Source organism: Pan paniscus, chromosome 21 (assembly GCF_029289425.2).
Source record: "Pan paniscus chromosome 21, NHGRI_mPanPan1-v2.0_pri, whole genome shotgun sequence".
Taxonomy (NCBI): domain Eukaryota; kingdom Metazoa; phylum Chordata; class Mammalia; order Primates; family Hominidae; genus Pan; species Pan paniscus.
In genome coordinates this window covers 51,026,952-51,053,993 of record NC_073270.2, presented here as the reverse complement: position 1 = coordinate 51,053,993, position 27,042 = coordinate 51,026,952, and the positions used below count along the sequence as shown (strand labels likewise).

The 27,042-nt window shown below is 52.3% G+C and overlaps 2 protein-coding genes across 5 annotated transcripts; one reads left to right on the top strand and one right to left on the bottom strand.

Moving 5' to 3' along the window:
* Window positions 1-1,080: 1,080 nt before the first annotated feature.
* On the bottom strand, window positions 1,081-13,684 carry RBPJL (recombination signal binding protein for immunoglobulin kappa J region like). 2 transcript variants are annotated; one of them, XM_003825954.6, is made up of 12 exons: window positions 13,447-13,684; window positions 12,141-12,249; window positions 10,700-10,825; window positions 8,737-8,807; window positions 8,442-8,557; window positions 8,001-8,175; window positions 6,790-6,927; window positions 6,251-6,360; window positions 5,830-5,982; window positions 4,052-4,207; window positions 3,814-3,917; window positions 1,081-3,709 (listed from the first exon to the last, which is right to left on the bottom strand). In XM_003825954.6, exons 1-12 carry the CDS (start codon window positions 13,466-13,468, stop codon window positions 3,436-3,438), a joined length of 1,554 nt encoding a protein of 517 aa, XP_003826002.1. In that variant the 5' UTR covers window positions 13,469-13,684; the 3' UTR covers window positions 1,081-3,435. The 2 variants fall into 2 exon arrangements, with proteins under 2 accessions (XP_003826002.1, XP_008949582.1); XM_008951334.5 differs by having other exon boundaries at window positions 3,584-3,709; window positions 3,804-3,917.
* MATN4 (matrilin 4) lies at window positions 8,546-26,930 on the top strand. 3 transcript variants are annotated; one of them, XM_063600862.1, is made up of 12 exons: window positions 8,546-10,429; window positions 11,708-11,950; window positions 12,095-12,217; window positions 14,774-14,880; window positions 15,590-16,159; window positions 18,932-19,054; window positions 19,151-19,273; window positions 19,366-19,488; window positions 21,798-22,211; window positions 22,311-22,463; window positions 26,353-26,460; window positions 26,543-26,930. In XM_063600862.1, exons 4-12 carry the CDS (start codon window positions 14,808-14,810, stop codon window positions 26,599-26,601), a joined length of 1,746 nt encoding a protein of 581 aa, XP_063456932.1. In that variant the 5' UTR covers window positions 8,546-10,429; window positions 11,708-11,950; window positions 12,095-12,217; window positions 14,774-14,807; the 3' UTR covers window positions 26,602-26,930. The 3 variants fall into 3 exon arrangements, with proteins under 3 accessions (XP_063456932.1, XP_008949585.2, XP_063456933.1); XM_008951337.4 differs by lacking the exons at window positions 8,546-10,429; window positions 11,708-11,950 and having other exon boundaries at window positions 12,093-12,217; window positions 26,353-26,930; XM_063600863.1 differs by lacking the exons at window positions 8,546-10,429; window positions 11,708-11,950; window positions 12,095-12,217 and having other exon boundaries at window positions 13,868-14,880.
* Window positions 26,931-27,042: the final 112 nt, after the last annotated feature.

Below are 27,042 nucleotides of genomic sequence, written 5' to 3'. Positions count from 1 at the left end.
ACCCCCAAAGGGTCTCCCTCTGTCACCCAGGCTGGAGTGTAGTGGCACAATCACAGCTCACTGCAGCTTCCACTACCTGTGCTCCAGTGATCCTCCCTCCTCAGCATCCCCCTGCCCCCACCCCATAGCTGGGACTACAGGCGTGCACCACCACACCGGCTAATTATTATTATTATTATTATTATTATTATTATTATTTTTTGAGACGGAGTCTCACTCTGTCCCCCAGGCTGGAGTGCAGTGGCACGATCTCAGCTCACTGCAAGCTCCGCCTCCCGGGTTCACGCCATTCTCCTGCCTCAGCCTCCCAAGTAGCTGGGACTACAGTCGCCCGCCACCACGCCTGGCTAATTTTTTGTATTTTTTGGTAGAGACGGGGTTTCACCGGGTTAGCCAGGTTGGTCTCTTATCTTCTGACCTCGTGATCCGCCCGCCTCGGCCTCCCAAAGTGCTGGGATTACAGGCGTGAGCCACTGCGCCCGGCCCTATTTTTACATTTTTTTGTAGAGATGGGGTGGGGGGGTCTTGTTATGTTGCCCAGGGTGGTCTTGAACTCCTGGGCTTAAGTGATCCTTGCGCCTCGGCCTACCAAAGGGCTGGGATTAAGGCCCGGTTTTTAAATATAAATAAAATGAGAACTTAATGCTTGGGTGGAGAACAGTGCCACCTGCCGGTTTCACTTTGCATTAGCAATATCTAAATATCTGCCAATGCCATATAATGCAATTCACTGTTTATTGAGCACCAACTCAACATGCGAGGCATTGTGATGCACCCTTTAGGACATGCAGAGATAAGAGCTCCTTTCCCCATGAAGCTGGCAGCCTAGAGGGGACAATGGGCATGTAGGTAAAACCTTTGATCCAAAGCAGGCAGTCGATATGGTCCCATTGAGGGTCTGTGGGAATACAAGAAAAAAGCCTGGGGCCAGGGCTGGCTTCATGGTTGTGCAGCCTGTGCTTGGAAGGCCCCTGCACTTGGTTTCATCATTTCCTGTGGCTGTCTTGAAGTTCTTTTTTTTTTTTTTATCCCGTGTTCAGTCGAATTGAAATTCTTTAATAATTTTTGAACAACGGGCCATTTTGCACTGGGGCCCACAAATTATATAGCTAGTTCTACCTAGAGTAGTTTGGGAAATTTTGGAAGAGGCGACACAGGACCTGGCAGGGCAGTAGTGGAGGGAGAGGAAAACAGGAGGCATATGGTAGTGTGGAAGTGGGGGTGGGATCCTTAGGCCTGGGTGACTGGGTGGTGTGGGGGAAGGAGCTAGAGCTGGTGCTGCAAGGCAGGTGGAGAGGGCAAGGAGTTTGATGTTAGATGGCTTCAGACTCAGTGCAAGGAAGACCTCCAAGGACAGTTTCAGCAGCTGGAACTCAGAAGCTAGGCCAGGGCTGGAGCTTTGGTCACAGACTTCCAGATGGATACCTTGGGGACACCAAAGGTTACAGGATCCCCTGAGATGGGTGAGGACTAAGACAGAGCTGTATGGCTGGGTCTGGGCTTTTGGTCCAACCTAGATTATTGGCTTCTGGGACTCCTGCCTTGAGGAGTGGTGGAGGAAGACTTTGGGGGCAGGGCTGGACGATGAGCGCTTGAGCCCCAATTCCCCATGTGGTGCGCTATGACACTCTTCTCAGCCTCCTCCCTCCTGGCTGCCTGCTTCAACACCACCATGGACGGTGAGTCAGGCGCTCATTTCAGGGACATTTCCCATTCAACTCATTTGCTGCCTTCCTCAGCCAAGATTCACCTTCAGGGGCCACAGGCTTCTTCCTCATCCCTCACAGTGGGTTGCAGCCTGCTGATGGCAGATGGCAGAACTTAGTCAAGACTTTGGGAAGGCTAAAGAACATACCCCATTTCCTCTCCTCTGCGTATTGTTCGTTTCTTTTTTCTCATGGGACTTTCCATACCCTGGGGGAGGAGTTTTACAAGAAATGAGCTCTTCCTTAGGAGGGCAAGCTCTTCCCTAGAGGGTTAGAACCTGGAACCCACATTTCAGACCAGTTTTCCCATCAGGCACCACCAGAGGCTGGTGCAGGTAGCTGGCACCCATGATACTTATCTGTGTCCTTGATTCCAATAGCCCAAGCCAGTGTTCTGCCTGGTTTTTTTTTTCCTTCCCTATAAAGCACAGACTGGGGAGAGTGGTACCTAGGGTGGGTAGGCTGGTGAGGAATAGATTGTGATTCTGTCCATCAGCCCCATGCAGAGAGGCCCCCCTCTCAACTACATTATTGCCCAGTCAATCCCAGGAGTTCTGCCCAGGGCTATCCTGGGAAAGCTTTGTTTTGAAAGGGTCCCGTGGTCACCTCTGGGCCTGGGGTGCACCCTTGCTTGGGATGGAGAGATAGCTAGTAGGGTAACAACCCCAGGGCAGGGACAGGGACTCAGGATGCCAGCTGCCTCTGCACCCTGTTCCTCCTCTAGAAAACGTTCAAAAGGTAGGCTCTCTGCTCCATCAGACTTGTGGTTCTTTTCTTTCTGTGCAGGTCCCCTCTTTTGTGTGTTGGTGCGAGGGTTGGGGGAGGCACACTTGGGGAGGTGGCTCATACAGACCAAACTCTGCCTTGGATAGGATTGATTTTAATGCAGCTGTAAAATCCCTGATCCTCAGGACTGCGTCCTGCTGGGCCTGTGGGAGAAGTGACTGGGGGGGACAGTTAAGGCGGCAAGACCTCATCACTGTCCAGGCACCTGCCCAGCCACCAAACCTGTGGACCAGGGAGCAAACACAGGCAAGGGTACTATGCCTGGCTGCAGTCAGAGAGAGTCTCGGGAGGAGCAGGTCTTTGTGCTCTAGGGCAGGACACAGTGCTCTAGGTGGGAACTGGTGCCCCAGGTGGGACTGAATGCCCCAGGTGAGACTCAGAGAGACCCGGTGCTCCAGGTGGATCTAATATTCCGGGAAGGACCTGGTGCTCCAGGGTCCTGATGCCCCAAGAGCTTGCCCCCTATGCCTGGATGTGTGAAGCTGTGTGTTTTCTCTTCAAGAGGGGACACAGATGCCTGGAGGGTAAATGTCCCAAACTTGGCTCCTCGGGGCATGTGAAATTGTGTGTGAGAGGCAGGGAGAGATGAAGAGAGAAAAGGACAGAAGCATAGGGACACGCACATAGGTCTGTAGACTAAGTACTGAGGGGGAAGGGAGAGAGAGAGAGGTTTAGAGACAGAGTGAGAAGAAATGAAGACAGGGAGAGCCATACACGATGGACACAAAGACAGCACCACTCAGGTCTTGTCTTCCTGTATGTGTAAGGACAAGGGAGGGAGTGAGCCGGGTAAGACCCACCAGGCCCGGTTTCTAGGGTGAGCCTTCAGCTGCCCTTCTGCAGCAAAGGGGCAAGGAAGCAGGGCCTAGAACCCAGAAACACGTCCCCGCGCCTGGCGCAGGCGCAGCCTTCCGCGGTGGGCAGCCGGGGCTACCGGGCGCGCCTAAGTCTGGATGAAGAGGTGGAAGTTGGTGCGCGTGAACTCCTGATGGATGCTCTCCAGGAGCGCGTCGGCGTCGGTGGCGGGCTCGGGGACGCCGGGGTGACCCGGCCGCGCGCTGTATTCCGGGGTGTAGGTGAAGGAGAAGGCACTAGGGTAGAAGAGCCCGTCGGCGCGCACCAGGCTCATGGGGATTGTGATGGGAGCGCGCAGCCAGCGCCAGTCGCTGCAGAAGGCCGCCACGTCCGGCACCACGCACACCAGGGACCGCGGGCTCCTGGGGGTGGAGCACCAGGGTGAGGGCTGCGGCGACTCCGACGACGCGTGCACCCCCTTCCCCTGCTCCCCGGGGTCCAAGGGAGGCGCCTCACCACCCCGTACCTGTACATGGTTTCTGCCTCCACGTCCCCAAACCACACCTTGAGCCCCGCGTGGAAGTTCTCTCCGTGGAGCTCCAGCGTGGCCACGTCGCCCCCGCCGCTCAGCTGGGGGAGGGTGGGACCAGGTGAGGTGAGAGAGCCAAGTAGGGCGGGAACCCGCTGCCCCCCACTCACTAGCACCCCCACTGCCCAGTGCAGGCAGGGTCCCCCTGCCCAACGCCCCTAGCGCCCGGCTTCACCTCTAGGGTGCTGATGAGAGGCACCGGAGTAACCGGCTCCAGGGTACACGCCAGGCTGGTGCTGAAGGAAAATTCCACCGACTCGGTGCCGATGATGGTCCAGCAAGAGCTGTCGTTAAGCAGAGCCCTGTTCGCCTCCTTGGGGCAGGGAGAGGCCTGGGAGGAGACCCAAGGGGACGAGGCCGAAGCTTCTCATGGTGGCCACCAGCGTAGGGAGCCAGCATGGCGCGTGGGCTTCTACATTAGACCGAACTGGATACTAATCCTAGGCTCTGGGGTTCACTTGTCCCCTCAGCTTGGACAGTGCCCTTAAGTTCTCTCACTTAGCGTTAAGAAAGCTTGCTGAGCTAGCTGATTTATTCTTTCTTCTTCCTTCCTTCCTTCTTTCTTTCTTTCTTTGTTTCTTTATTTTCCTTCCTTCCTTCCTTTTCTTTTTCTTTCCTTCTCTCTCTTTTTTCCTTTCTCTTTCTTTTTCTTTCTTTCCTTCCTTTTCTTTCTTTCCCTTTCTCTTTTTCTTTTCTTTCTCTCTTTCTTTTCTTTCTTTCTTTTTCTTTCTCTCTCTCTCTCTCTTCTTCCTTCCTTCCTTTCTTCCTTTTTTGTTTTTTTGAGACTGAATCTCGCTCTGTCGCCCAGGCTGGAGTGCAATGGCCTGATCTTGGCTCACTGCAACCTCCGCCTCCCGGGTTCAAATGATTCTCCTGCCTCAGGCGCCCGGGTAGCTGGGATTACAGGTGCCGGCCACCAAGCCCAAATAATTTTTTTGTATTTTTAGTAGAGACAGGGTTTCACCATGTTGGCCAGGCTGGTCTCAAACTCCTGGCCTCGTGATCCTCCTGCCTCAGCCTCCCAAAGTGTTGGGACTACAGGCGTGAGCCATTGGCCCGGCCTGGGATAGCTGATTTCTAAGGGGTTTTTTTCTTGGGATTCCAGAATTTTTTTTTTAACATTGTGCAATTCTATGCTCTAATAATCTACAATTTTAATATTCTTTGGGAAGGAATATTCTTGGGGAAGGAATAATACTTGCTATTTTCCACATATTATAATTCTATCTCCTAACATTCTATGATAATATTCTTTTGGGAGTACTACTGCTTAATGATAATTATTATTTTCCACATTCTATAATTTCCCACATTCTGTGTCTTTATCTGTGCTTCGAATAGTCTTTGCTCATTAATTCTCTGCTCTCTATTACCTATCATGATTTTTATTTACATCCTACAATTTTATATCCCAATTTATTTACTTACTTTTTTTGAGATGGAGTCTCGCTCTTGTCACCCAGGCTGGAGTGCAATGGTGTGATCCTGGCTCACTGCAACCTCCACCTCTCAGGTTCAAGCGATTCTCCTGCCTCAGCCTCCTGAGTAGCTGAGATTACAGGCGCCCACTGCCATGCCCAGCTAATTTTTGTATTTTTAGTAGAGATGGGATTTCACCATGTTGGCCAGTCTAGTCTCGAACTCCTGACCTCAGGTGTTCTGCCCACCTCAGCCTCCCAAAGTGCTGGGATTACAGGCATGAGCCACCGCACCTGGCTATATCCCAATATTTTATGACTCTAAAATTCTTTGGGAAGGAATATTGCTTCATACTATTACTTATTACTATTTTTCTACATCCTATGATTCTGTCCTGGGAGTCTATGATTTTAATGTTCCATGGGAGGCTGCTCAGGAAGTAGCAACCATGGTGAGGGTGATGATCTTACATTCTGTGGTTCTCTGCATTCTCCCTTTCCAGGACACTTGGTGCTGGTATTCTCTGCTTCTTACCTGAAATTGCACCACCTTCTCTGTGGCAAGGCATAAGTAGGTGCCACCCCCTCCTGGGGGACTGCCTGGAAACTGGAATGCACACTTGTGCAGCTGGGAGATGGGCTCATCCACATCAAGGAGCGCACACTGTTTTGCTACTTTACGGATGATCTGCAATGGAAGGATGGTAAGAACAGTGGTGGCAAGGAGCCCGGGCGTCCAGAGGCTGCCCTCCTAGCCGGCTGTCTGCTACTCCAATAGCCACACAGGCACTAGCAGATTCCCCTTGCCCTTTGACTTCTGTCTGGTCCTGCACGACACTGGGTGAGAACAGGTGTCTCCATGCCTTGGGGCCTCACTCTCCAGCCCTGCCCATGTGTGCCACATTCTCTGCATGGATCTGAGGGGACCCCTCCAGGCATGCCCTCCCTTCCTATACCATGGGAGGTAGTGTGATGCCGGTGACCGTGCAGACGAGCTGCACCAGGGAGCCATAGCGAACGTAGCCCTCTCGTGGTGGGAAGTCTCCTTGGGCAGAGTGCCCATCAACTGGGGGTCAAAAAAAGCAAGGGACAAGGTTTTCAGTGGCCCCCAAGCTTCTGCCTTAAACCCTGCCTTGTTGCCTCTGGCTCTTCCTCACATCACACATGGGCCCTGTGGGAAGGGTTGGTACTCAGGGGAGCCGACTGAAGGTTCTAATTCTGGAGAGGCCATTTGAGGCCATCCTCACAAATGTCTGCCCTGGGGGCAGGGGTTGGGGGCAGGCAGCTTAGTTGATATAAGGGGAAAGGGCATGGATAAGGGAGTCAGAATAGCTTGGAACAGTCACCAGCTCACTGGGACTGTAGTCAAGTCTTTTTGTGTTTCTGAGCCTTAATCACATGGGGCAGAGTTTACCTTCCTTAAATAGTTGTGGTGGAGGTTAAATAAGCTAATGCATGTGAAGTGCCCAGCCCCAGGGCCTGCAGATGTCATTACCCAGGTGGAGCGTGAAGGCAGCCCACTGTCGTGCACTGGCCACAAAGGCCCCATCCTCCACAGAGAGGTAGCGTGTGGAGACCGTCTGAGAGCGCAGGCGGTTGAAGAGGGAGACCTTTGAGCCGGAGGATATGCACACTGTGAGGGTGAGGGTCAGGGTTAGGGTGAGGGTGAGGGTCAGGGTTAGGGTGAGGGGATAGGGTTAGGGTTAGGATTAGGGGTTAGGGTTAGGGTGAGGGTTAGGGTTGGGGTTAGGGTGAGGGTGAGGGTTAGGATTAGGGTGAGGGTTAGAGTGAGGGTGAGGGTAAGGATTAGGGTTAGGGTGAGGGTTAGGGTGAGGGAGGGGGTCAGGGTGAGGGTTAAGGTTAGTTGGTGCTATCAGTGCCCTGTCCTGGCTTGGTCCCTTGGACTTTCCAGACAGTTTCCAATCTTCTGCCCCTGTGCCGGCCTGGCTAATGTGCCCACAGGCCTAGATACACTGGGCATTCCCAGTTCACAGCTGTTTTTCCAGGACCTGCTGCAGTCCTGCTTTGGAACCTTTGCCTGCTCCTTTGCTGTCTGGACATCTTTCAGTTCAACAAACAAAAGTAAAACTTTTTTTTGTTTTTTGAGATAGCATCTCACCCTGTCACCCAGGCTGGACTGCCGTGGTGCTATCACAGCTCACTGCAGCCTCGACCTCTTGGGTTCAAGTCATCTTCTGATCTCAGCCTCCCAAGTAGCTGGGACAACAGGTGCAGGCCACCATGCCAGGCTAATTTTTCTTTTTTCTTTTTTTGGTAGAGACAAGATTTCGCCATGTTGCCCTAGCTAGTCTTGAACTTCTGGGATCAACTGATCCACCCACCTTGGCCTCCCCAATTGTTGGGATTACAGGCATGAGCCACCGTGCCCCGCCTATGTCACTTTTAGTCTGTCCCTAGTTCAACCCCTGCCTAGTTCAACTTTTGTCTGCTCTGGGACCCCAACTCCCAACCTGGAGTTTGGTATCTGTCCCTTTCCTCTCTGCTTTTCATCCTTCAACTCTTCTCATCCCCAGGCCTGGGCCGCACCCACTTCTCCAGACTCCTTCCCCTCTCGGCTCCGACTCCACCTTTTCCACTCTGACCCCTATAGCCCAGCCTATCCCCGCCTCCGCGCCCCAATTTAGCCGTTCTGGGCTTGGTTGCACCTCCCCGCCCGGGCCCGCGGTCAGGCCCCGCCCTGCTCACGATCGGTGTTTTTCAGCGACTGCTTCTTCTGCGAGGGCTTCGAGATGACCTTGATAAGGCGGCTGTGGAAGGTACCCAGCTCCCGGCCCCCGCGCAGCACCAGCCGCAGCACCAGCCGAAAGTGCTTCCTCTTGTCTGCATCTGAGATGTACAGGGTCTTGGCGCAGCCGAATTCCTAGGGGGCTCACAGGTACAGGGCCATATCATCCCAGCCCTCCCCCGTCGGATGAACCAACCTCTCCCAGATATCGGACGTCCGCCCCGTCGGAGGTGACCAGAAGCTCCACCATCCAGGCTCTCAGGCTCGGCCTTAAGGCAGGACCCCGGCCTCCCGGTCTCCCCACCTATCTCTTGGCTTTCGGAGGGGAGTAAAGGAGCCCTCCTTTCCCAGGAGAGGCAGGGATAGGAGCAGGAATCGGACCCCTTCCCGTGCGCTCTCACCCTGGAGTCCGGCTGCTGCTCGAAATTCAGCTTCTGCGTCTCAGCGGCGCTGCCGGACGCGCTGTCCAGTCCCATGTAACCGCAGACCGTGGGCCCCGTTTCCCCCGCCTGGTGAGCTGGAAAGGGACGCGAACTGGCTCTGCAAGGACTCGGGAGGACGCAGGTGCCAGGCAAGCTTAGCGCTCGCCGCCAGAGGGCGCGGGGAGACTGCGCCTGCGAACCGCCCCCTCTCGGGCCCAATCTCGTGGTCCTCCCTACAGAGCAGGCGGCCGGCAGCCCTTGAGTCCGCCCTCACCTTGATCCTGCCCTGGCTTCACCCTCCAGCCAGGCCCCGAGAGGTAGACACAGGGCGGGGGGCAGAAGAACCTGCGGAGATAAGTGAGTGTTGGATTCGTGTATCCATCTCCACTTGGCTCTCCTGTAAGCACGGCAAGGTAGTAGCATAAACCCAGCAGAACCTTCGTTTCCTCCTCCCGCTCCCCCCAATGCTTTTTCACGATTGTAAACCCCATTCATAGCCAAACCTTATTGTTTTTACACCCCTCATTCAACTCATCAGAAGGTCCTGTCCACTCCACCTTCAAAATATAATATATCCAGAATCCACTGGCTTCTTACCACCTCACCCTTCATCCCAGCTGCCATTACTTTTTGCCTGGACCACAGCATCAGCCTTCAAACTAGTCTATTTCCAGAAAGTTCTGTTTCTATCTCCTCCCCATTTCGCACAGCAGCCAGAGTGCTCCTTCCTTCCTCTCTTTCTTTCTTTCTTTTTTTCTTTCATTCCTTCCTTCCTGTTTCTTTCTTTTTCTTTTTCTTTTCTTTTTTTTGGGGCAGGGTCTTGCTCTATTGCCCAGGCTGGAATGCAGTAACTTGATCTCGGCTGTCTGGGCTCACTGCAACCTCTGCCTCCCCAACTGATCCTCCCACCTCGGTCTCCTGAGTAGGTGAGACTACAGACACAAGCCACCACACCCATCTAATTTTTGTATTTTTTGTACAGACATGGTTTTGTCATGTTGCCCATGCAGGTCTGGAACTTCTGGGCTCAAGCAATCTGCCCACCTGGGTCTGCCGAAGTGCTGGGATTACAGGCATGAGCCACCAGGCTGGCCAGAGTGTTTTGTTAAAAACACGAGTCAAATCATGTTAACTCCTTAAAATCCTCCACTGGTTTAAAATTCAAAGTCCTCCTGAGATCTGACCCCTGCTTACCTCTCTGACTTGTTTCCTACAACTCCTCCCTCTGATTTCAGCCACTGTCATTTCTTTTGTACCTCAAACAGGCCTAATTGGTACAGCCTCAAGGTCTTCCCATTTTCTGTTGCCCTTTTTTTTTTTTTTTGAGACTGAGTCTTGCTCTGTCACCAGGCTGGAGTGCAGTGGCATGATCTCGGCTCACTGCAACCTCCGCCTCCCGGGTTCAACCAATTATCCTGCCTCAGCCTCCTGAGCAGCTGGGATTACAGGTGCCTGCCACCATGCCCAGCTAATTTTGTATTTTTTGGTAGAGAGGGGGTTTCACTGTATTGGCCAGGCTGGTCTCGAACTCCTGACCTCAGGTGATCCGCCCGCCTCGGCCTCCCAAAGTGCTGGGATTACAGGTGTGAGCCATCGCGCCCGGCCCTTCTGTTCCTTCTAATTGTAGCACGCTTTCCCCAGATATTCTCCTGTCTGGCTCCATTTCAGCATTCAAGTTTCAGTTCCAATGTTACCTCCCAAACGGTCTCTCAACCTCCTTGACCTTTCTAGCTAATGTCCCCCCTGCCTTCAGTTTCCGTCAAATGGCCTCATTCAGTTTTCCTTCTAGTGCTCATCATAATCTGCAAGTATCTTGTTTCCTGACTTGTGGGGAGTTTACTGTCTGTCTCTTCCACACTTGAGTGAGAGTGTGGGCTACAGAGCAGGGGCTGTTTCTGTCTTGTTCAGCTGTATGCCCAGTGCCCAGCAGTACCCACAGAGCCTGGTGCATACATGACAAACACTCAGTAAGTAGTTGTTGAATGAATGAATAAGTGAATCAATGGGAGAATGAGTGAATGAATGGAGACAGGAGATTCACAGGGAATCTCCTGCTGTAGAACTATAGACCAAAGTGGGGGCTAATGGTGGCTGAGGGTCAAGGCCCTGGTCGACCAATAGCTGAGATCTCAGCCCTGAGGCCTGCTCTGCATCTAAAAGAGGCCCAATGGGTGGATGGAGGAGGTGCATAGGGCTGACAGTTGCAGAGACCTGGGAGGGGATGCGGAGGCACCTACCGCTTCTCATTTCCATATGATTTCTGGGCCACCTTGGCATGCAGGATCCGCACAGTCTGTTCACACTGTTGCTGCAGGCACCTGCGCACGCCTCCCCTCAGAATGGTGGTGTGCTCTGGGGATGACCTGGGAGTAGGGCAGGCAGGTCGACCAGCCACAGGAGGGAGAAGGGTCAAAGTGGCACAGGGTCCAAGCACTCAGGTTGAGTAAAATGAAGTGAGCAGGGGCTTAGAGTGAGTGGGAGGGTGGGGCTGCTCTATATCCTGCCCCTGTGGGGTCAGGAAGAGGAAGCATTAGGTAAGGAGGAGACTTGGCTGCAAATTGTAGGCTAAATATTTAGGCTGCAAGGTGCTCAACGAAGCCTGCATGGAACCCATGGGACCACCCAGGTTCCACTCTGTGAGTCTGGCATCATGCCCATTGGAGCCCAGGGCCATAGGGACACGTGGCTGTGACACAAAGGCTGCACTTATACTGGCCTTGGGATGGAGAAGAGTATTTTAGGGCTGATGGAATTGGTAGAGATGAAGCTTCCCCACCCTGGGGAAGGCAGGGTGGGGGGTGAGGAGGGAGGGGAAGGGGGAGCCTTTCCTGGGCTCCTGGCCTGGAGCGCTCTCTAGCCTCCTGCCTGCAAACAGAAAAGGGCCCAAAACCTTGTCCTCAGGATGGGGGATGGCCTGGGGGAATCTGAGCCTTTCTGGGGCCAAAGCCATATTCTTCCCTTTCTCCCATGAGAAGTGGCCTGTTGCTGTGTGGGCTTTCCTACCCTTGATTACAGGAGTCAAGGCAGATGACATTGGTCCTGCAGAGTGAGCCAGGTTAGAGCCTAGAGGTCTGGTGGCTTCTTAACCTGGGGGTCTTGAGCGGTGTGGGTGGGTAGGCCCGAGCAATTGCAGGGAGCAAGTAGAGGAGGGGAGGTGGGAGAGATTTGGGGGGTTAGCAGGTTGAGGCCCAAGGAGAGCCATGAAAACTGAGGCTGTCCTTCTGAGCCCTTATTCCTCTTGGCAGGACCAGAGTCTCTCCTCACTCCTGGAGGGGACAGCGCAAGACCGCACCCTCGAAAGCCAGGCCAGACAGGCAGCAGCCACAGCCAGGACCGCTCCACCCCTTGGGGCTCTCCTCAGGGAAGTGCCTTCTAAGCTTCCAATGAATTCCGGCTGTGGAGTGTGGCTGCCCCGGTCTCCCCAGTCTCCCGCTGTAGCTGAATTCCAGCCTGGACCGCAGCTAGCCCTGTCTGCAGCTCCAAGCGTGGTAGGAGCAGGGGGTGCTGGGTTTGCCCCGCCTCAGGAGGAAGGGGGGATCCCTCCCTGCCAGTGGGAGGGGTTGCAGCCTGCACTTCCCCTCCCCACCCGCCAGCCCTGGGTTAAATGCGGCCGTTGCCTCTGTGTGCTCCAGCTGCCTGGCAGTCCCCACCTAGGGCACGCTGCCACGCCGCCGTTACCTGGTCCAAGTGCCCGGGAGGCTCCGCCTGTCGGCTTCGCTCTGCAGCTGCATCTCTGATCTGTCCTGCAGGCTCAGGTGAGTCAAAGGATTGGGAGGCACTGAGGGGTCTGCAGGGGAGTAGGCATCAAGCCAGATCAGGCGAGTGTATTTTAGCAGAGGCACTGCCTAGGGTGCCCTATCTGATTTGCAATGCCCTTCCCCACTTCTGCAGGGTCCTTTCCAAATCGAGCCCCCACCATCAAAGCCATCAAAATAGGGTCATCCCTTTTCTACTCTCATCCCTCCAGGAACCCCCTGAAATGTCCCTAAGGGACTTTTGAGAATTTATTTACAGGCCTCTCCTCCCTTGCTGCTCCACTCCCTCAACCTCACCTCAGGGCATCTCTGAATCTTTCTTTTTTAATGCAAGGATTAACTCCTCAGAGGAATCCCAGGTTCTAGTATCAGTCCTGCCACGACATCGCCATGTACCCTTCAGCAAGACACTACCCTCTCTGGACCTAGTTCCTTTCTTTGTAGAATGAGGGGTTTGGAAAGGTGATGAACTTTGAGGCATTTGCTATTTTGACTTTCTAGGATTCCTGGGGTGGAGGCAGGGTGCCAGGTGAGAAGTTGGCTCAGACCAAGAATGGGATGAGGGGAACCTTAACCAAGATTTAGGGGCCCAGAGGCGTCTCCGGGTAGGAAAGTATGGGAGGTGGCAGAGGCCCCTTGTGCCTTAGCCCTCATGCTGCCCAGGGATGTTGGCTTTGCCTGTGGCCCAAGCTTGACAAGGGTTCCCCGCCCTCCCACTTCCACCAGCGCTGCCACATCTTGCTTGGTCACCCTCCCACGACGGGCCCTGCCAGAGGATTTATGTTCTTCTACCAGGCCTGGGAGGGGAAAGGGGAGAAGAATCCGGGACGAGAAGGTCGCCTGGAGTGAGAAGCAGGCACTGGCCTCGCTCAGAATAGGCGCATTCACGGAATTGGGGGGCGGGGGCGGAGCTGCTGTTGGGTTAGGGGCAGCTGGCCCTCTCTGCCAAGAAACAGCAACAGAAAAATGGCTAACACAGCTTCAGCATGGGGCGCGGCGGTGGGGTAGGAGCTGGAAGGAAATGAGGTTTAGTGAATTCTAGGCGCCAGGGGGCCTCAAGAGAGAGAAGGGGAACCAGGAGCCCTAGGTTCTAATCCTGCTTTTGCAGTTCGGCGGGCTGCCTCCTTGGGGCTTAGTTTTCCTATTTGTATAGTGGGGAGGGGGTGGGGGGGTGGTCCTTCGTAGTTCTCACGGGGCGTCTCCGGGGCCTCGGGAGGGTAAGCGCTCACCTGCTGCCCCTGCGGGGTCCATGGTGGCTCCACGGGGCCCCAGCCGCTCACCCGCCGCCCTCTGGACGAGTCCAGTGCTGCTGTCGCTGGAACCCTGCACACCCCTGCTCCTCGGCTCTTGCGCGGGTTATATCCTGTCCAGGCCTTATCTCCAAGGCCCCGGGCCCCGGCCCCTTGTTTGCTCGGGGTGGGCGCACCTGCTGGGCAGATGTGGGCTTCCCACGCCCCCTGCCATCTCGGGCGCCCCCTGGCGGTCGCTCCTGAGAGCAGGCGGGAAACAGGCGCCAAGCCGCGCGTTCTCGTGCGCAGTGGGTTTTGGTCCACTCGCTGCCACGCCACCACGCTCAGCCCCGCAACAGGGCGCAGCCCCTCCCTGCCGCCTGCGGTTGGGCAGTGCATGTCTGTGTTTGTGTGTGTGGAGGGGTCTGGGGGGGTTGGCGAGTTGCAAAGACAGCCACACAGAAGCCTGTGTGCGTAGGGGAGTGGGCCGAGGTGGGGAAGGGCTTCTGTCTGCAGAGGTTCGCCTGGCAGGAGGAGAGGCACCAAACGCCCAGGCTGGCTCACAGAAACTAGCAGGCGTGGGATTCTATCCTGCCGCAGCCACTTTTCGGCCGAATGACTTTGGGTACCAGCACTTAACTTTTCTGAGCCTCAATTTCATTGTCTGTATGATGGGGGACAATCACAGCCTTAGTCTTACAATTGCAGAGAGGATTAAATGCCACAATGCGTGAAGAGCATTTAACACTGTGCCTGACATTTAAGAAAGACCTGTTTTTTTCTGTTTAAATTTTGCATATTTGTATCTATGTATCTATTCTTATTTACCATTCTCTTGTGGGCCAAGCGCGGTGGCTCACGCCTGTAATCCCAGCATTTTGGGAGGCCGAGGTGGGAGGATCACCTGAGGTCAGGAGTTTGAGACCAGCCTGACCAACATGGCAAAACCCGCTCTCTACTAAAAATACAAAAAATTAGCCAGGTGTGGTGGCAAGAGCCTGTAATCCCAGCTACTCGGGAGGCTGAGGCAGGAGAATCGCTTGAACCTGGGAGGCAGAGGTTGCAGTGAGCCGAGATCATGCCACTGCACTCCAGCCGGGACGACAGAGCAAGACTCTATCTAAAAAAAAAAAAAGAAGAATCTCTTGTGTTTCCCAGCAATCCCACTGTGATGAGAATTTTTAAATTCTGAAACATTTCAAACATACACAAAAATAGAGAGATTAGTAAAATAAACCTGTAACTGTCTTCCCCCTCCAAGTGCCTATCACCCAGAATAAGAGCTCTGTAAATACTGTTGCTTTTCTATTTTCCTTCCTCCCTCCAGGCTCTGACACCTCCATTCTCTGTCCCCAAGCGCCATGAGAGGCCTTCTTTGCTGGCTCATGTTGCTGCTCCTTCTTCAGCCCTGGGAAACCCAGCTCCAGTTGACAGGTGAACTGGGGCCCAGCCCTCACCAGTGGGAGGGGAGCGGAAGCAGGTCCTCCCTCTGCAGCCAGCTCCTCCTGCTGGGGAGAGGGAAGCAAGGGCTTTGGAACATACGGGACTGGGTTTAAGTTCCCCACTTCACCTTTCTGGGCCTCAGTTTCTTCATCTGTAGGATGTGGCTTAGTTTTGGGCGCATGCAGAACTGCCCATGGGGTGTTTAATTTGGAAAAATTATTTGAAAACATGGAAAAAGAACAGGAAATTTTACATAAAAATCCCTGTTTAGTACTTCTCTTGAAAAACCAGGGATCTGCTGACATCCAATTCGCAGGGGCATGGCCTCATTTGGATGCAGCTGCCTGCCCAATTTAGGAGTGATAGGGGCTCTTTGGGTCTCCAGCGTCCTAACCCAACCAGTTCATCCATGTTCCCTGCCTGGTCCCTGCAGGCTTTGAGTTTGCGACGCTTCCTTGCCCCCTCGTCAATGGGTAATACCGCCTCAGAATAGCCCTCAGATCTGTAAGATGAGGGAATTTGTGAAATCTCCTAGCCCAGGTGCTAGGCACATGCCGGGCGAGTGCATCTGTCTAATCTGCGTTTGCTGTGCTGGGCGCTGTTATGTCGGCATAGCGGCATTTCCCCTGGGTTTCCTAGGGGGTCTCCTCGGAGGTGAGGCTTTGCTGACCTAGGAGAGTCCTCCCTGATCTCCCCGCAGGTCCCAGGTGTCACACTGGGCCCCTGGATCTGGTGTTCGTGATTGACAGCTCCCGCAGCGTGCGCCCTTTCGAGTTCGAGACCATGCGGCAGTTCCTCATGGGCCTCCTCCCAGGCCTGAACGTGGGTCCCAACGCCACGCGCGTTGGCGTGATCCAGTATTCGAGTCAAGTGCAGAGCGTCTTCCCTCTCCGCGCGTTCTCTCGCCGCGAGGACATGGAGCGCGCCATCCGCGACCTGGTGCCTCTGGCGCAAGGCACCATGACGGGACTGGCAATCCAGTACGCCATGAACGTGGCCTTCAGTGTGGCCGAGGGCGCGCGACCGCCAGAGGAGCGCGTGCCGCGTGTCGCCGTCATCGTGACAGACGGGCGGCCCCAGGACCGCGTGGCCGAGGTGGCGGCACAGGCGCGCGCCCGCGGCATTGAAATTTACGCGGTGGGGGTGCAGCGCGCGGACGTGGGCTCCCTGCGCGCCATGGCATCGCCCCCGCTAGACGAGCACGTCTTCCTCGTAGAGTCCTTCGACCTCATCCAGGAGTTCGGCCTGCAGTTCCAGAGCCGGCTGTGTGGTGAGTTAGGAGGGCGCTGGAGTGAAGCTCGAACTCTCAATCCAAATGCTTGGATTCCTTTCCCACCACAGTAAATCCCATCCCGTGGGGTGGCCCCGCGATTTCCAGGTAGAGTTGCCCTGACCTACCACAGGCTGTGTCAGATTTCAGCTCTGACCACTTCTGCTCAGCCTCCATCAACAAGGAGCAACCTATAGTTTCTTGCCCTACCCGCCACAGCTTACCACAGGCTTAATGTCAAATTCCAGCACCAACCCCCTGCACACACGGAACCAGTGATTCTCAAAGCTAAGAGGGATCGGCTGCTCCAAAGAGTCGTGGCCCTCCCACATGGGGATGACTTCTCCCATTATCATCTCAGCTCCTCCCACAAATGCTGCAAGATCTGTTCTGATCTGTTTTGAGTTTATTCCGCCCACCTCGACTTAGCACCTCTCCACCTCCCTACCCACTCCTGCCCCTGCGTAGTCCTGTCCCAGCCCACTGACGTGTCTAATTGAGTGTCTCCTCTTCTGAGCCTACTCACAGGGGCTCCTTAAGCCTTATTCTTTCCCTAAGCCCTCTCACTTGGTACGGCCCTTCTCAAATTAGTGATTTCCTTCTGAAAGCCATTTGAGGGTGATGCCTGCCTCTGACCCCATCCCCATCCAGCTCTCTCTTGTTGGAGGCTTCTGCCCATCTGTTCCCCACTGATTCTAGTCCTGTGTGTCCTCAGGGAAGGACCAGTGTGCTGAGGGGGGACATGGTTGCCAGCACCAATGTGTCAATGCCTGGGCCATGTTCCACTGCACCTGCAACCCGGGCTACAAGCTAGCAGCAGATAACAAGAGCTGTTTGGATGACAGCTATCCCTGTCCTGCAATCTCACTGCTCCTGAACCTTCTTTGGCTCTCCATTGCCCCAACATCAGACCAATGAGTCTGGAAGGGCCTTTGGCAGTAAAAGCACACCTCCATCACTTTCCAGGCCTAAGAAAGAAAGGTATTGCCTGGGGTCACATAAGTCCCTGGTGGGAGCCCACAGTTCAGTGTGCTTTCTGCCCTCTTTCTCCCTGTTTTCAGGCCAACCTCCCAAACTTGTTTCTGTTTTCTTCTTTTCTTTTCTCTCTCTCTCTCTTTTTTTTTTTTTTTTTTGAGACAGAGTCTGGCTCTATTGCCCAAGCTGGAGTGCAATGGTGCGATCTTAGCTCACTGCAACCTCCGCCTCCCGGGTTCAAGTGATTCTTGTGTGTCAGCCTCCCAAGTAGCTGGGATTACAGGTGCCGGCCACCACACCCAGCTATTTTTTGTATTTTTAGTGGAGATGGGGTTTCACCATGTTGGCTAGGCTGGTCTCGAACTCCTGACCTCAAGTGATCTGCCCGCCTTGGCCTCCCAAAGTGCTGGGATTACAGGCGTGAGCCACTGCGCCCGGCCATTTCTGTCTTCTTACAGGCACATCCTTACAGTTTCTCTTCTTAGATACTGTTGGGGGGTCTTCAATTAGGTGGGTGTCCCCCCTCATGCCGCCCATTCTTGACTCTGCACCTCAGCTCTTTGTGTGCTGCTCACCTGAGCTGCCCTTGCTGCTCCCCTCTGCCTTTGCAAATCTTTCAAGACTCTCTCTTTTTAAGAGATAGGGCCTTGCTATGTTGCCCAGGCTGGTCTCACACTCCTGGGCTCAAGAGATCCTCCCGCCTCGGCCTCTCAAAGTGCTGGGATTACAGGTGTGAGCTGCTTCTTCATTTTCGTCTTCTGAAAAGCTATGGCATAGAATACCTCGCTTATTCAATTCAGTTTTTTACTAAGTACCAAGTTAGTATTAGACATTGTGCTAGGAGCATTACACATGTTATTATCTCTCAGCCTCACAACAACCTGGAAAAAGAAATCATGTAATCCCAATAACCCAGATGTCAGCTGGGGTCTTCTTGTTTCTAGAAACTAAAAGTTGGCTTGAACTCTGATTTGATGACTGTTTAACATTCAAATCCCTCTCCAAGACCTCTGGAAATCCCCCAAGTGCTTGTCTTCTGGTTGTCACCTCTTGCTGTGAGCCTCTGCTAAATTCATTTGATTTATGGATCCTCTCTCATTTCTCAACCCTGCACATGCTGTTCTTGTTCCATGCATGTTAATCAACCTCTTCGTTGGTTTATACACTTGTGTATGCAGGGGCATACACAACTGTGTATGTGCTAAGTAACTCATAGCGCATGCACACACACACGAAAAACTCATTATAATTGAATATTAGACAGCTTTGTTTCTGAAAGTCCTCAGTCAGCCTAGTACAAGGGATTTTTCATGGGCAACCTCAACCCACAGAGTTACTCATCTTCATACTGGCTCTCTTGTTCTTTTTTTTTTTTTTCTTTCCTCTCTCCACTCTCATCTCCTTTCCAGGAACCCCAAATACTCACTTTTCTATACAGGGTAATTATCTTCTCTCCAGTCCAGCTCTCGGCCATCTTTGCCTATCCAGACCATCAAGATGCTCAACAGGGCAATAGTTCCCCATCTTCCACGGAAGGAAGCTGTGAATAGCAATCACTGTCTTCCATTATATTCACATTTTGCAAATAGAAAAATGGAGGCTCAAATAGGTAAAGTGGCCAAACCTGTCCTCTGTAAGTCAGAGAGCATCTTGAGGACAGGGGCCCTGACTAATTAGGTCAGGATTTTTGGGGTTGGGGCCCAGGCGTAGGTATTCTTAAAAATTTCCTTAGGTGGTTGTGCTACCACAGCTGAGAAGGGCAGTCCTGGGCATAGACTGACCCCATTTCTTCCTCAGCCATTGATCTGTGTGCTGAAGGGACCCATGGATGTGAGCACCACTGCGTCAATTCCCCAGGCTCCTATTTCTGTCGCTGCCAAGTTGGCTTTGTACTCCAGCAGGACCAGAGGAGCTGCAGGGGTGAGCAACACCCCCACCCTCCCACCACACCCTGGACTGTGGCCTCCGAGGGCTCCAATCAGAGGCAACATCTTGCTGTTTCTTCCCTCCTGCCAGCCATTGACTACTGCAGCTTTGGGAACCATAGTTGTCAGCATGAGTGTGTTAGCACCCCTGGTGGGCCACGGTGCCACTGCAGAGAGGGCCATGACTTGCAGCCTGATGGGAGGAGCTGTCAGGGTGAGGAGGGCTCTCCTACATTTGTGGGAGGGGTAAGAGATCTTAGCTGGTGGGGTCCATCCTGACTCATCCTGACCTGTCTCTCCTTTCAGTCCGGGACCTTTGCAATGGCGTGGACCATGGCTGTGAGTTCCAGTGTGTGAGCGAGGGCCTCTCCTACCGCTGCCTGTGCCCCGAGGGGCGGCAACTTCAGGCAGATGGCAAGAGCTGCAACCGTGAGTGATGGGCAGGAGGGTGTTCTGTTGGCTTCTGCCCCATTGCCCACATTCGGAGTGTCCTTGACTTTGCCATTGCTGTGGCCCCTAGGCTGTGGTGTGAATGTGTGTGTTGTGGGGGTGACACTGGAGGGTATGCCATTCCCTGCCTCCATCTCTTTCCTACAATCCTCTACTCTGCTCTCAATGTTAATTTAAAAATACATATTTGATCACATTCCTCCTTTGTGCACAAGCCTTCTGTGGCTCACCAATGACTACAGAAGAAAGATCAAATGACTTACCCCTAAGTATTTCAAATGGTGAGCAGAACCACATTAATGAATAATGAAATCAAATTACTGGGTTACAACCAACATTAAAAAAAAAGAGTGGAAGACAATATAGAGTTTACTGCCTGTAGAAAGAGTTATATTATTTCTGAAATTTTAGTTCTATGTGAAATGTCTCATGATGTATTGTCATTATTATTATTTTTATTGTGGGCTGTGATAAAAATTTTGAAACCACTGCCTTAGGTCATCACGATCTAGCTTCAGCCAACTCCATCTGCCCATCTCCTGCCACACTTGAACATTTCAGTCTTACTGGCCTGCCTCTCCCCGGATGTGTCAGGATCTCCCCAGATCCCAAGCCTCTGCACGTGCTGCATCTCACCTTCTAGACTGTCCCTTACTGCCTTGGCAAACTCCTACTGATCTTTCAAGACTGTCTTAGATCATTCAGGCTGCTATATCAAAGTACCGTAGACTAGACATTTATTTTTCACAATTCTGGAGGCTGAGGAGTCCAAGACAAGGTGCCAGCAGATACGGTGTCTAATGAAGGCCTGTTTTCTGATTCTTAGATGGCACACCTTTCAAAGCCTCCCCACGCCAACAAACACACACACACACACACACACCCCTACACACACACACCCACACACACCAATTTTCTTGCTGTGTCCTCACATGGTGAAGACAGGAAGCAAGCCCTCTTCAGACTCTTTTTTTTTTTTTTTTTTTTTTTTTTTTTGAGACTAAGTCTCCCTCTGTTTCTCGGGCTGGAGTGCAGTGGCGCGATGTCGGCTCACTGCAACCTCTGCCTCTGGGGCTCAACTGATTCTCCTGTTACAGCCTCCGGAGTAGCTGAGACTACAGGTGTGCCCCACCATGCTTGGCTAATTTTTGTATTTTTAGTGGAGATGGGGTTTTGTCATCTCAGCCAGGCTGGTCTCGAACTCCTAACCTCAAGTGATCTGCCTGCCTCAGCCTCCCAAAGTGCTGGGAGCCACCATGGCTGACCTCTTCAGACTCTTACAAGGACAGTAATTTTACTCATAAGCGCTGTACCCTCATGTCCTCATCTAATCCTAATTAACCTCCAAAGATCTCACCTCCCGAGACTATCACATAAAGGCGTAGGGTTTCAATAAATGAATTTTGGGAAACACACTCATTCAGTTCATAACAAAGATCAGATAGAATGCCATCATCTCCATGCAGCCTTCCTTAACAACTCCAGGAAGAATACACTATTCCTACCTTGGGGTCCCTGCATGATCTTCTCTTCTAGCACTTTCCTTGACCAGAGCATATAGCATGTCTGACTTGCTCTGCTCTGTCCTCATGGATCAGGATTATGTTTTAATTATTTCAAAACCTTTGAAAACCTCCCCACGCCAACACACACCACATTTTGGGCCTAGCAACTTTCCTGGCTCAGAATAGGGGAGGTGACATTGTAGAGTCATTCAGGAGCATGGGTTTTGGAGTCAGATGGACCTGGCTTCATGTCTTGGCTCAGTCAGTACTAGCTATGAAATCTGGGGCAATCACTATCCATTAGAACCTCAGGTCATAGAAAATGGGGACAATATTCAAGCGTATTGGGAGGATTGAGAATATATATAAGCACTTCACCCAGTACCTAGCACATGGTAAGCTGTCGGTAAATAATGTTTTTGTTATTATTATTGTTAATACTGGTAGAGTGCTTAGAAGTGTGCCTGATACATAGTAGATGATCAATAAATGGTAGTTATTGTGGTCATTACTATGATTGTTGTTAAAAAAAGATGCTTTTAGCAGAGTGGTTTGTTCTAAGCACTGAATAAATGTCAAGGGCGATGATGAGGGTGATGATGATGGTGATGGTGATGATGATGGTGATAATTATTATTACTTAGCACACTGCCTGGCACAGGAAGGACTCAGGAAATGTTGTCTGTTATATAATAAATGTTTGCGAATGAACGACTAGATGGATAGACAGCTGCTGCCAGTCCAGAATCTGGTCCCTCAATTCAAGCTTTTCTGGCTGTGCAGGGTGCCGGGAAGGCCACGTGGACCTTGTTCTGCTGGTTGATGGCTCCAAGAGCGTGCGTCCACAAAACTTCGAGCTAGTGAAGCGCTTTGTGAACCAGATTGTGGACTTCCTAGATGTGTCCCCCGAGGGCACGCGCGTGGGGCTGGTGCAGTTCTCGAGCCGCGTGCGCACCGAGTTCCCTCTGGGTCGCTACGGCACCGCAGCCGAGGTGAAGCAGGCGGTCCTGGCCGTGGAGTACATGGAACGCGGCACCATGACAGGGCTGGCGTTGCGGCACATGGTGGAGCACAGCTTCTCCGAGGCGCAGGGTGCACGGCCCCGTGCCCTTAACGTGCCTCGTGTTGGCCTGGTCTTCACGGATGGCCGCTCCCAGGATGACATCTCGGTGTGGGCAGCGCGCGCCAAGGAGGAAGGTGGGCTTGGCATGGGACACAGTGGGCTGGGGTTGGGTCAGACGCTGGGAGGCAGCTTTCCCGAGGCCTGGGGCACCCTCTGAGACCCCGGCCTTGCAGGCATCGTCATGTACGCCGTGGGCGTGGGCAAGGCGGTGGAGGCGGAGCTGCGCGAGATCGCCTCGGAGCCAGCGGAACTGCACGTGTCCTATGCCCCGGACTTCGGCACCATGACGCACCTGCTGGAGAACCTCAGAGGCAGCATCTGTCCAGGTGAGCGCATCTCTCTCGGGGCTCCTCCTCTCTCTCATTGCCCGTCCTCTGATATCTCCCCTTCCTATTCACTCCCTGCCCACTTTGTAGTTATAGCCAGAGGTTGGGCTCACTAGACAGAGCTTTGCTACTCCAAATGTGGTCTGCAGGCCAGCGGCAGGGCGGTCACCCGGTAGCTTCTTAGAACTGAAACATTTCTGGTGCTCTCCAGACCGAATGAATCAGAATTTCCACTTCGACAAGATTCTCAGGTGATTTGTAAGCATATTAAAGTCTAAGAAATCCTAGACTAGGCTACCTGTCCCCCAAATCAGTGGAGGTTCAGAATAATTTGGGAAATTTTTTTGAAGGCACACCAGACAGCATTTGTAAGTGGAGCCACAGCATATATCCCTGAACTTGTTAGAATTCAACCTTATGAACTTGGCAAAGTGGCAGGACTGAATATATTTTAAGTATGCAAAGACTTTTTTTTTTTTAATGGGGACAACATACCTCATAAGTGCAATCCCTCTACTTCATCATCTGGTGCTCAGCTGAGGAAAAAGAGACTGACTCTACCTGTGAAGGAGAAGGGGACTCTTGAATCGCGTGCAGTGTACTGTGCTCTAGGTGATATAGGGAATGTCTCCAGGGTAACTTTTACCCTAGAGACTTTAGACACTAGCCCAGGCTTAAGATGTGACTCTTCTTCCAGTTTATCAGACTCCAGCTCCAGAAACAGACTAAGTAGGGCTGGTTTGGGTCTGGAGAATTTGCCTTTTTTTTTTAAAAAAAAATATATGTAGGGGGGCTGGGCGCAGTGGCTCACACCTGTAATCCCAGCACTCTGGGAGGCCGAGGCGGGTGGATCACTTGAGATCAGGAGTTCGAGACCATCCTTGGCAACATGGTGAAATGCTGTCTTTACCAAAAAATACAAAAATTAGCCGGGCAAGGTGGTGGGCACTGAGGCAGGAGAATTGCTTGAAGCTGGGAGGTGGAGGTTGCAGTGAGCTGAGATTGCACCACTGCACTCCAGCCTGGTGACAGAGTGAGACCCAAAAAAAGTATATATAATATTCTATATATACTATATTATATAATGTGTTTGTGTATGCATGCACATGCATGTGCATGTATATACATATACAAATATACACATACAGTCCTTCCCCCAACTCTCCTTCCCTCCCTGCTCTCAGCCAATTCTAATTATTGTGGCTCTTTCAGATTAGGGGCTCTTTCAGAGCTCTTCCTATGTGACTCTTATGGGCCCTGCAGTGTGACTTTGGACGAGTCACTTACCCCCACACCTACCTTAACTTTTCTCTTCGGTAACAGGAGAGGCACTGGCTGCCCAAGGTTACCTCTAGTTCTAGGGTTCTAAGAGAAGTCTGGGTTTTGTGGTTGAAGCTCTTTACCAATTGGTGGTATGACTGTTCCCTGTCTCCAACCCTTTGTTTAGAGAAACAAATCTGTGAAGTTAGGGGTCTTTGCTGGATTCCAGCAGTTTGTTCATAGTACATATAAGACTAAGATGAAGAGACAACTTTTAAATCATTACGGCAGTGTTTTCAAAGGTTAAATGGCAGGCATTGTGCTTATTATTTCACCACCTGTAATCCTTTTTCTTTTTTTTCCTAAGGTACTTTTGTTGTAGCATTTTTTTTTCTATGTCATTCCCTGTAATCTTTTTTTTTTTTTTTTTTTTTTTTTGAGATGGAGTCTCGCTCTGTCTTCCAGGCTGGAGTGCAGTGGTGCGATCTCGGCTTACTGCAACCTCTGCCTGCCAGGTTCAAGCGATTCTCCTGCCTCAGCCTCTCCAGTAGCTGGGACAACAGGCGCATGCCACCACGCCCGGCTAATTTTTTCTAGTTTTAGTAGAGATGGGGTTTCACCGTGTTAGCCAGGATGGTCTTGATCTCCTGACCTCGTGATCCACCCGCCTCAGCCTCCCAAAGTGCTGGGATTACAGGTGTGAGCCACAGCACCTGGCCTCCCTGTAATCTTAACAATGGCACATGCTTATAGAATTTCAGTGTATCTAAGATACCATTCATTTTAAGATTCACCACTACCTTATGTACTGCTAAGAAAAAACATGTGCCAGTTTTAATTGTAAGGCCTCCCGCCCAACCCCCAAGATGTTGATGTGTGGGGAGATAGAGTTGGATCAGGATCAGTGGTTCCTAAAAATTAGGTCACACCAGAATCACCTGGTGGACCTTTAAAAACACAAATTGCGGCTGGGCATGATGGCTCACGGCTGTAATCCCAGCACTTTGGGAGGCTGAGGTGGGCAGATCACAAGGTCAGGGGATCAAGACCATCCTGGCTAACACAGTGAAACCCCGTCTCTACTAAAAATACAAAAAATTAGCAGGGCATGGTGGCACATGCCTGTAATCCCAGCTACTCGGGAGGCTGAGGCAGGAGAATCACTTGAACCCAGGAGGCAGAGGTTGCAGTGAGCCAAGATTGCGCCACTGCACTCCAGCCTGGGAGACAGAGCTCAAAAAACAAAACAAAAACAAACACAAATTGCTGGGCTTCAACTCTAGATTTTCTAATTCAGCAAGTCTGGGGTGTTGTCTGATAATTAGCATTTTTGATAAATTCCTACACGATGCTGATGCTGCTGGTCCAAGGACCACACTTTGAGAATCACTGGTCTAGTTGAAATACACTATAAAGCAGTGGTTCCCAACCTTTTTGGCACCAGGCAGTGGTTTTATGGAAGACAATATTTCCATGGTGGCGGTGGGGAGAATGGTTTTGGGATGATTCAAGCACATTACATTTATTGTGCACTTTATTTCTATTATTACATTGTAATATACAATGAAATAATTATACAACTCACCATAATGTATAATCAGTGGGAGCCCTCAGCTTGTTTTCCTGCAGCTAGATGGTGCCATCTGTGGGTGATGGGAGACAGTGACAGATCATCAGGCATTAGATTTTCATAAGAAGCCTGCAACCTAGATCCCTCACATGCACAGTTGACAATAGGGTTTGTGCTCCCATGAGAATCTAACAATGCCACTGATCTGACAGGAAAGGAGCTCAGGTTGTAGTAGGAGCAATGAGGAGCGGCTATAAATACAGATGAAGCTCCCTTGCATGCTGGCTGCTCACCTCCTGCTGTGTGGCCCAGTTCCTAACAGGCCATGGGCTGGTACTGGTCCATGTAATGTGCTGGTACTGGTCCATGGCCTGGGGATTGGGGACCCCTGCTGTAAAGTATTTACTTGAACCAGGCAGTGTTATAGATCTGTGCTTTTTCAAAAAGGTAGGCAGTACCTATTTAATTACAATTGATTAAAATAAAATACATTTTAGTCCTTTAGTAGCACCAGTCATATTTGAAGTGTTAAACAGCCACATGTGGCTTGTAGCTACTGCTTTGGACAGGGCAGATGTAGAACACTTTCATCATTGCATAAAATTTTATTTGGAGAGTGCTACACAAAGTGTGGTCCACAGACCAGGAGCATCAGCATCATTTGGGAGCTTATTAGAAATGTACCTTCTGAGCTCCTTCTCCATTCTGAAGCAGAATCTATATTTTAACAAGCTCTCCTGATGATTCCAATGAGCATTAAGGTTTGAGAAAGTCTTGTAAGTTGTGCGTGAGCACACACACACACACACGTACACAGGTGAATGAATCCTCGAAGCCACTAATGCGTACACTCTTTCATTATATCCATTTTATAGATGAGAAAACTGAGCTTAGAAAGGTTAGTTTTTCAGTATCTCACAGCTACTTAGCTTGGGACTCAGCCCAGGTCTCTCTAAATCCAAAGCCCATATACTCAACCATAGGCCCAGTGCAGGGAAATCAGAGGGCCAAAGCTAGCGCAATTTCTCATCCCCCTGACCCTCTGCGTCCGGCTTGCAGAGGAGGGCATCAGCGCAGGGACAGAGCTTCGGAGCCCATGCGAATGCGAAAGCCTCGTGGAGTTCCAGGGCCGCACGCTGGGGGCGCTCGAGAGCCTGACGCTGAACCATATCCTTTGGGGCTGGTGGCGCGGGCTGGAGGGAAAGTGAAGGGACCTCGGCGAACCCCAACGGCCTCCTTAACCGCTCACTGGCCCAGCTGACGGCGCGCCTGGAGGATCTGGAGAACCAGCTGGCCAACCAGAAGTGAGGGCCACGGACGGCCCAGACCCGGGCTGGGGCGCGGCACCACGGACGGTGCCCCTTGCGCGCCATCGGTGCGCCTGGGCCAGGCAGAACCTGGGCACGGCAGAACCTGGGCCCGTCCGGCTTGGGCTGTCGGGGCGGAGGCGCTGGCGGGCTTCCGGCATTGAGCTGAGTTGGCCTCGCCCGGACCATTAGGCGGACTGCGGCGTCAGGGGGATAGCGGGTGGTGAGGGAAGGGGCACGTGCTAGACCGGCACGCCCTCGCCGCGTGCTGCGCTCAGTTCTTTGTTGGATTTCTTGTTTGTGTTCTTAAAAAAATAAAAAAAAAACTGATTTCCACGGGGTCCGTTTTTGGGTCTTGCTGCGCCGCCTGGGGGAGGGGAAGCCAGACGGAGCGTGCTCTGGCGGCGCCCGGGCGGCGTCTCCTTGGAGAAAGGCGCATTGT